The following is a 13579-nucleotide window of genomic DNA, read 5'->3' as shown; positions in this document are numbered from 1 at the left end:
CAACAACCTGTTTTGTTTAAAAACAGGTTATTATCTATACAAGCACAATGGTGTGTGTGGGGGGGCACAATTTTTTTTTTTTTATTGTCAAAGGGGGTCATGCCATGAAACGTTTTGGAACCATTGCTTTAAAGCCTCTGTTAGCCAAGGTGCTATCAGCTCAGATATTTATTATCTAAACTGGATGCAATGAAAAAATCCCAAACCTTCTGAGTTAGTCAATGACCTATGTGAGTGACAGTCAGCAAGACACTCTGCCCACAGCTAAAAGCAGTTAGTTAGCAGTTCAACTGCTAAAAAGTGTCCCTGTTAGCCTTTTGCGCTAAAAGATATAGTCTTAGCCGTCTTGGTTAGCCTCTGTGCTAACACCTCCAGCTTTCAGACACACAGTCAACATCGACATTAACAGCCCCTCCGAGGCTGAATTAGTCACCGTGTTTTAACGGGGACAAGCCAAGGGAAAACAGTAGTGACAGGCTGAGCCTGGGGCACCCGGGCTAGTTAGCATGACTCGCAGTAAAGTAGTGATTGACATTCTGCAGTGGGTTGTTTTCCTTGTCAGATCCAGCTGTGGGCACTTCCAGATGTGTGCATGTGTTGGCCTGCATGTGCTTACTCATGTGTGTGTGGGAGGTGTGAGTGTGTGTGTGTGTATGTCTGTGTGTGTTTGTAATTATGTCAAAGGCAGTACTGCTGTGCTTTGTGTATGCGTAACAATGTTGTAAAGTGCTACTGAGCGTGGGTGTGTGTGTGCGTGAGTGCGTGAGTGTGTGTGTGCGTGCGTGCGTGCATGCGTGTGTGTGTGTGTGTGTATGTGTGCTTAAGGCCAGAAGAGCCACTCATATGTTTTGTTTAATAAAAAGAACAGCAGAAAGAAAGGATTTGTAGTTCTTTATGATTCTTTCTTTTACTCTCTCTCTCTTTTCTCTTTCTCTCCCTCTCTCTCTCGCTCTCTCTCTCTTTCTCTTTCTCTGCCCCTGAGACGTTATGTTCGTTACAGTGTGCATATTTCATTAAATCATCTGCTTCATTGAGTAACTTTAACACTTCTCTCCTCTGTATCCTTTTAATATGGCTATAGAGTTCATTTCACATTAGCAAAAAAAAACTTGTCTGCTAACTGACTCCCATTTTATATGTCAAAAACATCATCAAACCATTATCACAGCATGACAAGATTAAAGTGAGTGTACAATATCCTTGTTCCTCGTCGCTAGTTGGGGTAGATGATACTCTTCTGTCATAGTGTCAACCAAAATGAAATTTTGTGGAAATGAAATGAAATGTGGCCTTGCTTTTACCTGTACTTTTGACTAAAAGATCAAAATGGTCATTTGTTGCACCTTCTGTTCTGTGAACATCTTTCTTAATGCATCATCGCATCCTATGCATTTTCACCATGTTCATAGTCTTAGTCAGGGTATTGCGGATCTTGCATTCATTTTCTGTTTTTCCACTGCATTATCAAACAAATATACAATACCACACCATCAACATTGTGAAGAAAAAAATCTATTCACTTTAGTATATAGATGTTGGCATGATAGTCCAGCCCTAAGCAGCTCAATATAATATGTTGAATATTGTTAAGTGTCACCAATTTTTATTTATTATTATTTGTATGTATTTGTATTATTAGTATTGCAATGCACATTGAGAGTATTAAGCACCTATTGAGAGAATTAAGTACCTATAACTCAGTTTCTTTCACTTTTTAAAGAACATGAAAAACCTCTATAGCAATCCTCGTATGTCGCAATATATCCAAGAATTGCAATATATCATAGAATCATCATTATCATGTCAAATGGGTTCTCAAGAATCATGATAATTGCTGATCAAATCGTGAGGCCCCTGGTGATATCCAGCCATGATCAGCACCCATGATATCACGAAATCACTCTCATTACGTATTACCGCCTGTGCACATCAATATCCCCTCTCTCAGTGCCATCGCATTGCCTCTGTCTCTGACTGACATGTCTTTCTCTATCTCATCTCTTTCCATCGCCCCTCATCGCCCCTCATCGTCCCTCATCCCCCTCCAATCCTGTCTCTGTCTGACACACACATAGCCCTCTTGCTGGCCGACGGTAAGTCCATTTTGGGTGTGGTTGCATTGAATGCATTTGTGTGTTTGTTTGCAATGTCATAGGCCCTCTTTTCTTCTCTCTCTCTCCCTCTCTCTCTCTCTCTCTCTCTCTCTCTCTCTCTCGCGTGCTACTCTGTCTCTGACTTTCATCTTTTTCTAACTGTCCTTTAATTTCATCCTAATTTTTTTCGCATGAATTTTTTCCTATTCTTCTCTCTCCTCGTTTTTTGTCATCTCTCTCTCTGTCTGTTTTTTTCCCTCCTAAATTCATTGCCCTCTTCTGCGTGTAATGATTGATTCTCACCCCAATCCGTGGATTAATTAATTATGAAGCCATGAATTATGTTTGGCTGCCAGAATGAAGGAAAGAACAGTTGATAAGGGCGGACATGAAAGAAGCTGTCCCCAAAATGAGCTTTTTAATTACCACTAAAATAGGCTTGTGCTCAGGAAGGGAATGTCATGTTTACAGAAAAGAACGAAGGAGAAAAGTTGTCCACTATCTGATCAAGTGAAATGTGTGTGTGTGGTGTGTGTGTGCGGGGCGGGGGGTTTTGCGTGTGTTTCTGAAAGTGTTTGTGTCTGTATATGTGTGTGTTTGTGTGGGTGTATGTGTGTTTGTGTGTCTGTTTGGTGGGGGGATGTACGCATGAATGTGTGTGTGTGTGTGTGTGTGTGTGTGTGTGTGTGTGAGATTCCTCTCCGACGAGCTCTGATCTGGGCTGTTAAAGGCTTCCTGTTAATATTTTATAAGAAGCACGTTGGCACCACATCAGTGCTTAGCACCCCAGTGGCTCTCAGAACAGGTGACTTCAGACAGGGGTTGCTAGGGCACTCAGAACCGCTGCGGATCGGAATGAAGAATAGAGTGAAGAGCACAGAAGAGTTCTAATGGATCTTGAAGTGCTTCTTAAGAGCACACGAGGATTATGAAGGTCTTTTGTTTGGCCTCAACAATGGCATGATGAGTGCCGATTTTTTTCACTTTGTGTACTTTGCATCTCAAACAGAAGCATGAATGTGTGTGTGTGTATGTGCGTGTGTGTGTGTGTGTGTCTGCATTGGGTTGTGTGTGTGTGTGTGTGTGTGTGTGTGTGTGTCTGTCTGTTTGTCTCTGTGTCCGTGTTCATATGTGTTTCTGTGTGCATTTTGTCTGAAGAGCTTTTTTGAGATCACATTTGGCATCTTGGCGATGTGTTAATAACAGCTCTCCACCTGGCTACTCAGAAATGACTGCAGAGTTGGAGAGAAAGTCGATTTCTTGTCGATATGGCGAAAAGCTGTGTGTACTAATCACGTTTATGTGTTTGTGTGTGTGTGTGTGTGTGTGTGTGTGTGTGTGTGTGTGTGTGTGTGTGTGTGTGTGTGTGTGTGTGTGTGTGTGTGTGTGTGAATGTGTGCATGTGTGTGTGTTCACAACTGGGAATTTCAGCAGGAAAATTCAATACCCAGTCACAGAAAACCAATCAACCATCCCAATAGTGTGTTGTGAATGACTGACAGCCCCTAAAAGGGAAAAATAGCGCCATTTCTTGTCTGATTGTCTGATTCTTTCTCTCTTTCTTCTTCTTCTTCTCTCTCCTTCCTCCCCTCTCTCTCTCTCTCTCTCTCTCTCTCTCTCTCTCTCTCTCTTTCCTCTGTCCCCTTCCCCCATCAGATGTGCCGAAGATGTCATCAGAGGAGGAGGAAGCAAAGAGGATAGCAGAGATGGGAAAGCCTGTCCTGGGGGAGCATGCTAAACTGGAGGTCATCATCGAGGAGTCTTATGAGTTTAAGGTGAACACCTATGCAGGCCATACAAACGTGAAAACACACACACACACATACACCCGTGCATACACACACACATACACACTTGCACACACACACACACACACACACACACACACACACACACACACACACACACACACACACACACACACACACACACAATCACATCACAGACATGTATGAGCTTAGATTTTGTTGTTCACTTGAGTTAAACTGTTAATTATGAACCCTGTGTCAAAACTCATTTCTCGCGCATCTTTTATAGCACCTGAATATTTAAAATATGCGCACTGATGGCTGTAAGAGAGTGTCATAAAATAGACTTAGTTGAGAGAATGTGCAGGTGAAAGAAGCCTTGGTTCAGTGGGACCTTGAATGAACAGTGATGAAGTAGCAAGGATTCTCTGACAAGGGTTGGGGAAGTTTGGTCACGGTGCCATCTAGTGGCCATTTGGCCATTAACTGACAGTTTAGTTCCTTTTATGTCTAACGGAAATGCATGAGTTGTTATAACCAGGTTAGACTAGATATTTAAATTAGATATAGTATCTATCTATCTATCTATCTATCTATCTATCTATCTATCTATCTCTTACACACACACACATACACACACTAACCCTCCACCCTATGTGTGTGTGTCTTTCAGAACACAGTGGATAAGCTCATCAAGAAGACTAACCTTGCACTGGTGGTAGGAACCAACTCCTGGAGAGACCAGTTCATGGAGGCCATCACCGTCAGTGCAGGTACACACATCTCCGTGGAGCACTACCGCCAGCAACAAATACACACACAGACACACACAGACACACACACACACACACACACACACACACACAAACTTGCAACTCACACACAATGATGATAAAGTAAGGAATGCATCGCTTTGAGTTTTAACGGTGAAGTTGAGCTTAGCTGCTTCACTTAACTTAACATGAGAATACCTTCCAGAAGTAGTGTGTGCTGACAGTACATCATGACACCTACAAGGCCAAAACTATGGGGCACGGCGGCACACACTGGAAGGGCACCACCATTATTTATCTGCATGAGATTCTGGGTGGGAAAAGTCACTGAAATACACTGGTCTCTTCAGTCCCAGTGTGGAGAGATTCCAGTTCAAGCAGCTTTAGCCTTGTGTGTGTGTGTGTGTGTGTGTGTGTGTGTGTGTGTGTGTGTGTGTGTGTGTGTGTGTGTGTGTGTGTGTGTGTGTCTGTGTGTGTGTGTGTGTGTGTGTGTGTGTGTGTGTGTGTGTGTGTGTGTGTGTGTGTGTGTGTGTGTGTGTGTGTGTGTGTGTGTGTGTGTGTGTGTCTGTGTGTGTGTAGCAGGAGATTAGTCATTCTATCAGTATGGAAACCAGAATGATGAAGGGGCTTTCTGCTGGAGAGCTCTGAAAGCCTCGGGTTTAGATCAAAGAGTTGCCTCGACTCCAGGCTGACAGATTGAGTCTTACATGCATGTTTGGTGGTGGAGGTTTCACTCACTCAAGTGGAAGTGGGTGGGTAAGTGTGTTAAAATGCTGATTAATGGATCAGAGAAGCATCTGTCTGTGTATGTGTGTCTCGCAGCATGCCCCCCCATAGCCATACCCCTGTCTGTGAGTTCTTGAGTATGTGTTTGTATGTATTTAAGCTCTTCAAGGGTTAAGGTGTGTACATTTTGGTTGCATTTCAGTGATGATGGCATAGCAGGGTGTTGTTATGACAGTGAGCTCTGCACACACACACATGCACACACACACACACACACACACACACACACACACACACACACACACACACACACACACACACACACACACAGCCAGTGTTCCACTCACTGTGGTGCTGAAATATTAAATCCAGCTTAGGTTAAAGTTTCATGACACCCTGAAAAATATATACACCTCACGCAAGCCCCTCACACAGACGCGTTCACACGCAAGGATACACACACACACACACACTTGCACGCAAGCGCGCACACACACAGACACACACACACACACACACACACACACACACACAGACACACACACACACACACACACACACACACTCAGACACAAACACAGTATAAACTCTGCTGACTCACTTTATTAAAGCAGGCTTTGAAAACATCCATGTAGACACACTGATAAATGCTACCTTCAGGTTGGTATTTGTGAAGTAGTATTCTGCAGTATATCCTACCCTGTGGAAGTGCTGATCATTGCACTCTGTGTGATCTGATTATATTTGACACTGTAAGGTGTGTTGTGTGGAGTTGTCCCAGACACAACTGGGTTTGCTGATGCAGTTGAGCATGTAGAGTCAGATCGCTTCTTTTCTCTTTTTTCCCTCCTCCTCCTCCTCCTCCTTCCCCGTCCATCAATGTTCTTGTCCATTTGTCTCTCTTCCTCTGCTTCTTTCTTTCTTTGGTCTCTCTGTCGTCTTCCCACTCTCAAACTCTTCATATTTTCTGTGTTCTCGCTCTGTCTTTGTCCATTCTCTATTACTTTATCTCTTTCTCTCCCTCTCTTCCTCCCTCCATCTCTCATCTTTCTCTATCTTTCTCTATCACTTGTCCTCTCTCTACTTTCTCTTACTCCCTCTCTCCTCATCCTCTTTGTCTGTCCTCTACCTTCTCTCTATTTCACTCTTTCTCTCTCTATTTCTTCATTCTGTCTCTCCATTTTTCTATTCTCTCACTCCATTTCTCACTTCTCTCACTCTGTCTCTCTCTCTTTCTCTTTTTCTTTGTCTTTGTCTTTCCCTCTTCTCCCGCTCGTGTCTCCATGCTCCCCACACTTGCACCAAGGAGATGAGGACGAGGACGACACAGGCGAAGAACGGCTTCCGTCCTGCTTCGACTACGTCATGCACTTCCTGACGGTGTTCTGGAAGGTTCTGTTCGCCTGCGTTCCGCCCACTGACTACTGGAATGGCTGGGCGTGCTTCATCATCAGCATCGTCGTCATCGGCTTCCTCACGGCCATCATAGGAGACCTGGCCTCTCACTTCGGCTGCACCATCGGCCTCAAAGACTCCGTCACCGCTGTGGTGTTTGTTGCTCTGGGGACGTCCGTACCAGGTGAGTTACTGTGCGTGTGTGTGGGGGTGGGTGTATATGTGTGTCTGTGCGTGTATATGTGTGTCTGTGGGTGTATATGTGTATCTGTGCATGTCTGTGGGTGTGGGTGTATACAGACGTGGACAAAATTGTTGGTACCCTTACGCTAAAGGAAGAAAAAGCCACAATGGTCACTGAAATAACTTGAAACTGACAAAAGTAGTAATAAATAAAAATGTACTGAAAGTTAACTAATGAAAATCAGACATTGCTTTTGAATTGTGGTTCAACAGAATAATTAAAAAAAAAAAAGAATCAAACTGGCCTGGACAAAAATGATGGTACCCCTAGAAAATTGAAAATAATTTGACCATAGGGACATGTTAAACTAAGGTGTGTCCTTTAATTAGCATTACATGTGTCTTCAAACTTGTAATCAGTCAGTGTGCCTTTTTAAAGGGTGAAAAGTAGTCACTGACCGTGGTTACATGGATTCGAATAACTGCCTTAGTCGGACTGAAATCGCATTATCCGTTTCATGTAAGCACCTTAGTCGGATCGTAGTCGGACCGCACATAGTCGGACTAACACCCCTGGATAACTCGATCCGATCCAGTTGATAGTTCGACTATTGCGGCATGTAACGGTGAATTGGATTAGGAACTGGACTTTGCGTCTTTGCGCATGCTCCCTCTCTCCCTGCCAGGTCGTGACCCGGAAGACGAAAGAGGGATAAGTTGTCTCAACTGTTCATACTAATGACACAGTTTTTTATGAATATCCTGCAGACTGTCTCACAAGCTTATTCTTGTTGATTATGAACAAACATAACAGAAGAGGTCCGAAGATATGAGCATTTCTGGACCGATGAACAGACGCGATTCATGCTCAATCAACTGTTGTTGTTATTGGTAGTGGTGAAGAGGTCAAGCGGAAAGGGCTGTATCACCACTAGTTGTAATGAAAACAGCGCCACCTATCGTATCGGATATGACATGCTTTCGGCCAATGATTCGATTTATTCACTGCCATGTATATTGGGATAATAGCACCTACCCTCGAAAGAAAGCATAGTCCGACTAAGCAAAGATTCGAATTATACCATCATGTAAACACACTGACTGTGGTGTTTGGTATCATGATGTGTACCACACTGAACAAGGACCACAGAAAGCTAAGGACAGGGTTGTTTCAGGAGATTAGAAAGAAAATTATAGACAAGCATGTTAAAGGTAAAGGCTATAAGACCATCTCCAAGCAGCTTGATATTCCTGTGACTACAGTTGCACATATTATTCAGAAGTTTAAGGTCCAGGGGACTGTAGCCAACCTCCCTGGATGTGGCCGCAAGAGGAAAATTGATGACAAATTGAAGAGACTGATAATACGAATGGTAACCAAAGAGCCCAGAACAACTTCCAACGAGATTAGAGGTGAACTCCAAGGTCAAGGTACATCAGTGTCAGATCGCACCATACGTCGCTGTTTGAGCCAAAGTCGACCGAGGAGGACACCACTGTTGGTTGAAAGCAAATCATATAAAAGCGAGACTGGAATTTGCCAAAATGCATATTGACAAGCCACAGGGCTTCTGGGAGAATGTCCTTTGGACAGATGAGACAAAACTGGAGCTTGTCAGTTTCAAGTTATTTCAGTGACCATTGTGGGTTTTTCTTTCTTTAACGGAAGGGTACCAACAATTTTGTCCACGTCTGTATGTGTGTCTGTGGGTGTATATGTGTGCCTGTGGGTGTACTGTATATGTGTGTCTGTGCGTGTCTGTGGGTGTGGGTGTATATGTGTCTGTGGGTGTATGCGTGTGTGTGGGGGTGTATATGTGTGTCTGTGCGTGTCTATGGGTGTGGGTGTATATGTGTCTGTGCGTGTATGCGTGTGTGTGTGTGTGTATTTGAGGCCTCTCATTTTGGCTGCACCACCGGCCTTAAGGACACGTCACCACTGTGGTGTTTCTTGCTGTGCCAGGTATGTACCTGTGCCACGTGTGTGTGTTTGTGTATATGTTAGTGTGTGTGTGTGTGTATAAATCGTCTATTTAGGGGAGAGTGTGTAGTATATGTTGGGCTATAGCTGGGTAATGGGAGGGTATGAGCGCTGTGTGTGACAGTCCGTTTCAGAGACGTCTATATTAGGGATACACATATGTACAGTGGCGGTGCGTCAATACAGGGCGCAAGGGCGCCGCCCCTCCTAAAATTTTGAGATGAAAAAAAAAAAGTAAAAAAACATTATATACCAAACAATTAAAATAGGAACTGTACTGTGTTAACGCGTTACATGTGTGTGGGAGACCGTAAGCCCCTGCCAACAACCACTTAAATGTGACCAAATATAATATATTGCCATTCGTTATCACGATAAGCCCCTCCTCCCTGGAGGGGCGCCGGCCAAATGGAAGTCAATGGGAGCTCTCATACTTTTCTGCAACATTTGAGCAAGGACAGCTTCTCATTGGCGGATGAAAGTTCGATCCTGGGGCGCAAAATTTTGCGCCCTGACCAATGACATCGTTTCTTATTTCAACGCGACTGGACTATTCGTCGAATCAGAGACCTTTATCATTCCCTCACATCCCATATACATCTCACGTATCTACGAGAGCAACATAGCTAGCAGAGACTTTGATTCTGTGAGTATGCCGACTGAAAACTTTCGAATCGACGATCAGATGTCGATAAGAAGAGACTGAAAGACATGGGACCCGAACGTCCGAATTTAAAAATGCAGCAGCAGAGCATCGACCGCGGGAGGAGGTACACCCGTAGCTTCTCCTCAAGCCTGTATGCTAACCGGAGCTGGTTAGCTGGTTGTTCAGTGAGTGATGCGTTTTTTTGTTTTCCCTGCCTGTTGTTCCAAAGTCCTGGGACTGAAACAATCTGGACTGCAACGGGGATGAGGGATCTAAAGCACTTCAACGATAAATGTAAGAAGCACGAATCTTGCCGCAGCCATCTAACTAACAGCCTGAAGCTAAGCCTCTTTGGAAGACTGAGTATTGCAGAGCAGTTGGACGAAGGGTACCGAATTGGCATTCGAAAACATGTAGTATCATCCAGTGTTTCTGAATCTATCCTGCTCTAAACCTCTAGTATAATCCAGTATTTCTGAATCTATTCTGCTCTAAACTACTGGTATCATTCACACCTCTACACCCTGTTTTTTTTTTTTTTTTTTAGCTACTCTGTTTTAAACTTGTACACAATGTTTCTGAATCTAGTCTACTCTAAACCTCTACTACCCAATATTTAAACCTCTGGAACCCAACCCAATGTTTCTTAAACCATTCTGCTCTAAACCTCTCATGCCCAATTTTACAGTTTGTTGAGAGTTGTTAGTGGACAGTGTTGAGCACTGTGTTTTCATTAAATAAATCTTTTGTTTTTTAATATATTCTACTCAAAACCTCTCTTGTGTTTTTGTTTTCTCATTGTGGAGTGCTATTTAAACCGCACTGCCCAACTGCGCCTATAGTCTATATATGTCTATGATTGCGCCCCCCCCCCAAAAAATAAATCACCAGCCGCCACTGCATATATATAGTCTCTGTTAGGGAATCCAAACACGTTGTTCGGGACAGCACAAATAATGCGATGGAAACAGATATCTTTAACACCCAAATTTGCTCGTTATTATTCGGGGGGGGTTCAGCTCCATGATTGATATGCCTTTGTGTCAGCCATTATGTTTCTTCAAATCGACTCATATCAATGTGGATGGGCGCTTTTTTGTAAAATTTTCTTTGAGGGAGCGTACCACCGAATGATCACACTTTCACTATGCACCACTATGTTGCCAGTAATTTGGCGCTCCCCTGCTATAAGCCTCCTGTCCCCTCTGGATATTTGTTCAAGCACCGACCCAAAATCAAACTGAAGCTTGAGAGCCTGCCATTTGGAGCTGTATGTGTTCATTTCCTCCGTTTTAATATTCAGTCGAAATATTGAATATTTTACCTTGTATTTCAGTCAATATTCATCCATTTAAGTAATTACTGTTGTAAAGTTGTAATTCACGTTTCCCTAGCGAACTGCAGTAACGCTAACGCATCAAGAAACGCGAACGCAGCATAATTGGAATTTAAGATTGTTCCCTCCAGCTGAAGGATATCATATCTTTACCATAAATAGTTTCTATTTAAAATCTATTGATATAAAATCTATATCTATGATAAAAATAGAGAGAGATGAAAAGTACAATATGGATGTGGAAATATATTTAATAATTAATTATATTCCAATATTAAAATAATTTGATGCTTTGAAGGCACAACAGTTGAATTACCAATGAATATTTGTTTAGAAAATACAACATTTGCCCAGTATAAACCATGCCCACCTCCAGTCTTCTACCCGGATACAGACGCAGATCATTTAGTTGCCTGAACAGAGAGAGACACAGATAATGATGCCTCTGTGCATCTATAGTCTATATCTGTTGCTAAGCTAAAAGAGAACTCACAGCTGTGTGGATAATATAAATGCACTGGAAAGGATAATATGTCTTTCCTGTCACTTTCGAGCAAAGACTGCTTAAAATATACTTATATCTTTTCAATTATATTCTAGTATTTTGCTGTACTTTTTCTTGTTGCCAGCTGTGTGGTGAAAGAAACATGTTAGTAATCACTTCACCCTGCAAATGTAAATTAATTCCCACTCTTCCCATTTCATCTTTCTTTCCCCTCTTCTTTCTATTTGTCTTCCCTCTGTGTTTTCTCTCTCTTTTTTCACCATATCCTTCATACATGTTTGTCTCCCTCTCTTTCTTCTCCTCTCTCACAACTTTTCTTTCTCTTTCTCTTGTTCCTTCTTTCTCTCTCCCCTCCTTTTTGCAATGCCTTTTCCCTCCCCCTCCTTCCACAGACACATTTGCCAGCAAGGTGGCCGCCGTGCAGGACAGCTACGCCGACGCCTCCATCGGCAACGTGACGGGCAGCAACGCGGTCAATGTCTTCTTGGGCATCGGCGTGGCCTGGTCGGTGGCGGCCATCTACCACAAGTGGCATGGGCGCGAGTTTGTGGTGCCCGCCGGCAGGCTGGCCTTCTCGGTGACGCTCTACACCATCTTCGCCTTCATGGCCATCGGCGTGCTCCTGTACCGGCGGCGGCCGCACATCGGCGGCGAGCTGGGCGGGCCCCGAGGTCACCGCTTCATGACCTCAGCCTTCTTCTTTGGCCTGTGGTTCCTCTACATCCTCCTCTCCAGCATGGAGGCCTACTGTCATATAGAAGGCTTCTAAAGGAGAGAGAGCGAGAGAGGAGGGGAGAGAGAGGAGGGGGGAGAGAGAGAGAGAGAGGGGGAGAGAGGGAGGGGGAGAGAGAAGGGGAGAGATGGAGGGAAGGAGATGGGGAGAAGAAGGGATGAAGAAGGAGAAGAAATAGGACTCAGGCCTGGCTGTTGTGGACTGATGAAAGAAAAAAAACTAAATAAAAGAAGAAGTAAGGATTTATGTCTGGAGGAGTAGGTCTGGATGAGTGTGATGGTGAACGAGTGTGTGTAAATGTGTGTGTGTGTGTGCGTGTGTGTGTGTGTGTGTGTGTGTGTGTGTGTGTGTGTGTGTGTGTGTGTGTGTGTGTGTGTGTGTGTGTGTGTGTGTGTGTGTGTGTGTGTGTGTGTGTGTGTGTGTGTGTGTGTGTATGGGTGTGTGTGTATGGGTGTGTTCGTTTGTGTGTGTGCGTATTAGGTCTAGTGGAGTGATCAAGGAGTGACCTAGGAGTTCCAGGAATACCTGGAATGATGTCCGACAATTAATTAAATGGGTATCGCCCCTCTCTCTGCCTATCAATGCTGATTGGTTGCGTTCAGGGGAGTGATCTGGTGGGTGGGTCCCTGTTTTCCTGCGGATCTGATTGGACTGCGTGTCCAGCGGAACCCTGGAGGCGGAGCTATAAAATGTCTATATTTTTCTCAACACCTGATGAGAATGACTTTTTTCTAAATATTTTGGGAAAAAAAGACACTTGCCAAAAAAAATACAAAAAGAGGAAATCTTAAGAGAACTATTTTCTGATCTATGTAAAGGATAAGAATAGTATTTCATCAGCGAAAAAAAGAGAAGAATATATAATTACTGGCAATTTGTTGTTGAGTGACTGTTGACTGGACTCATAGTATTTATTTATTTTAGTTTCTTAGGGAACGCAGCATTGGCTATCGTATTCACAGCGTCAACATGGAGGACAAGAAAAACAAATGTAACCATTGAAATAAAAGCAAAAGAAGGAAAAAGGAAAAGAAGAGAAGAGAAGAGAAGAGAAGAGAAGAAAGAGAACATTTTACCCAACTGCCCAGAACATAACTTCCGTATTATATCTATCTATATAATATATTTCCATATTTTCTGTATATTTTGAATATTTGTTTCAGTGTGGTCACCTAGAGTTGAATCAGACCGGGTTGAGAAGGAGGAATCACTGTGGCCCTGGGAGATAGTGACTGAGTGTAGGAGAGAGAGAGACAGAGATGAAAAGACGATGAGTACAAGTACAAGAAGCACATACACTGTCAGGAGCTTTAAAGAGCATTTTAATACCCCACTTCCCAAAGGAGGTGCATCTCACAACATCACACACCTGTCACGAAAGGTGCCTCACTGTCCCTGTTTTGTGTCAGCACTCCAGTCTTGATGGCTGTGCGTGTGTGTGTGTGTGTGTGTGTGTGTGT

At 43.5% G+C, this 13579-nt stretch overlaps 1 protein-coding gene across 2 annotated transcripts in view; it reads left to right on the top strand.

The window, feature by feature from the left end:
- slc8a3 (solute carrier family 8 member 3) overlaps nucleotides 1-12394 on the top strand; it is an 84800-nt gene extending 72406 nt beyond the window's left edge. Inside the window, exons 4-8 of one of the 2 annotated variants that reach the window (XM_012836791.3) lie at nucleotides 2076-2093; nucleotides 3750-3868; nucleotides 4515-4614; nucleotides 6650-6919; nucleotides 11779-12394. In XM_012836791.3, the coding sequence (XP_012692245.2) occupies nucleotides 2076-2093; nucleotides 3750-3868; nucleotides 4515-4614; nucleotides 6650-6919; nucleotides 11779-12155 (884 nt within the window). In that variant the 3' untranslated portion in view covers nucleotides 12156-12394. The remainder of the gene's footprint in view (nucleotides 1-2075; nucleotides 2094-3749; nucleotides 3869-4514; nucleotides 4615-6649; nucleotides 6920-11778) is intronic. The other variant, XM_031580179.2, reaches the window with a different exon arrangement.
- The last annotated feature ends 1185 nt before the right edge of the window (nucleotides 12395-13579 follow it).

The sequence above is a fragment of the Clupea harengus genome, chromosome 14, assembly GCF_900700415.2.
Source record: "Clupea harengus chromosome 14, Ch_v2.0.2, whole genome shotgun sequence".
Taxonomy (NCBI): Eukaryota; Metazoa; Chordata; class Actinopteri; order Clupeiformes; family Clupeidae; genus Clupea; species Clupea harengus.
This window is presented reverse-complemented; position numbering and strand designations above follow the sequence as displayed.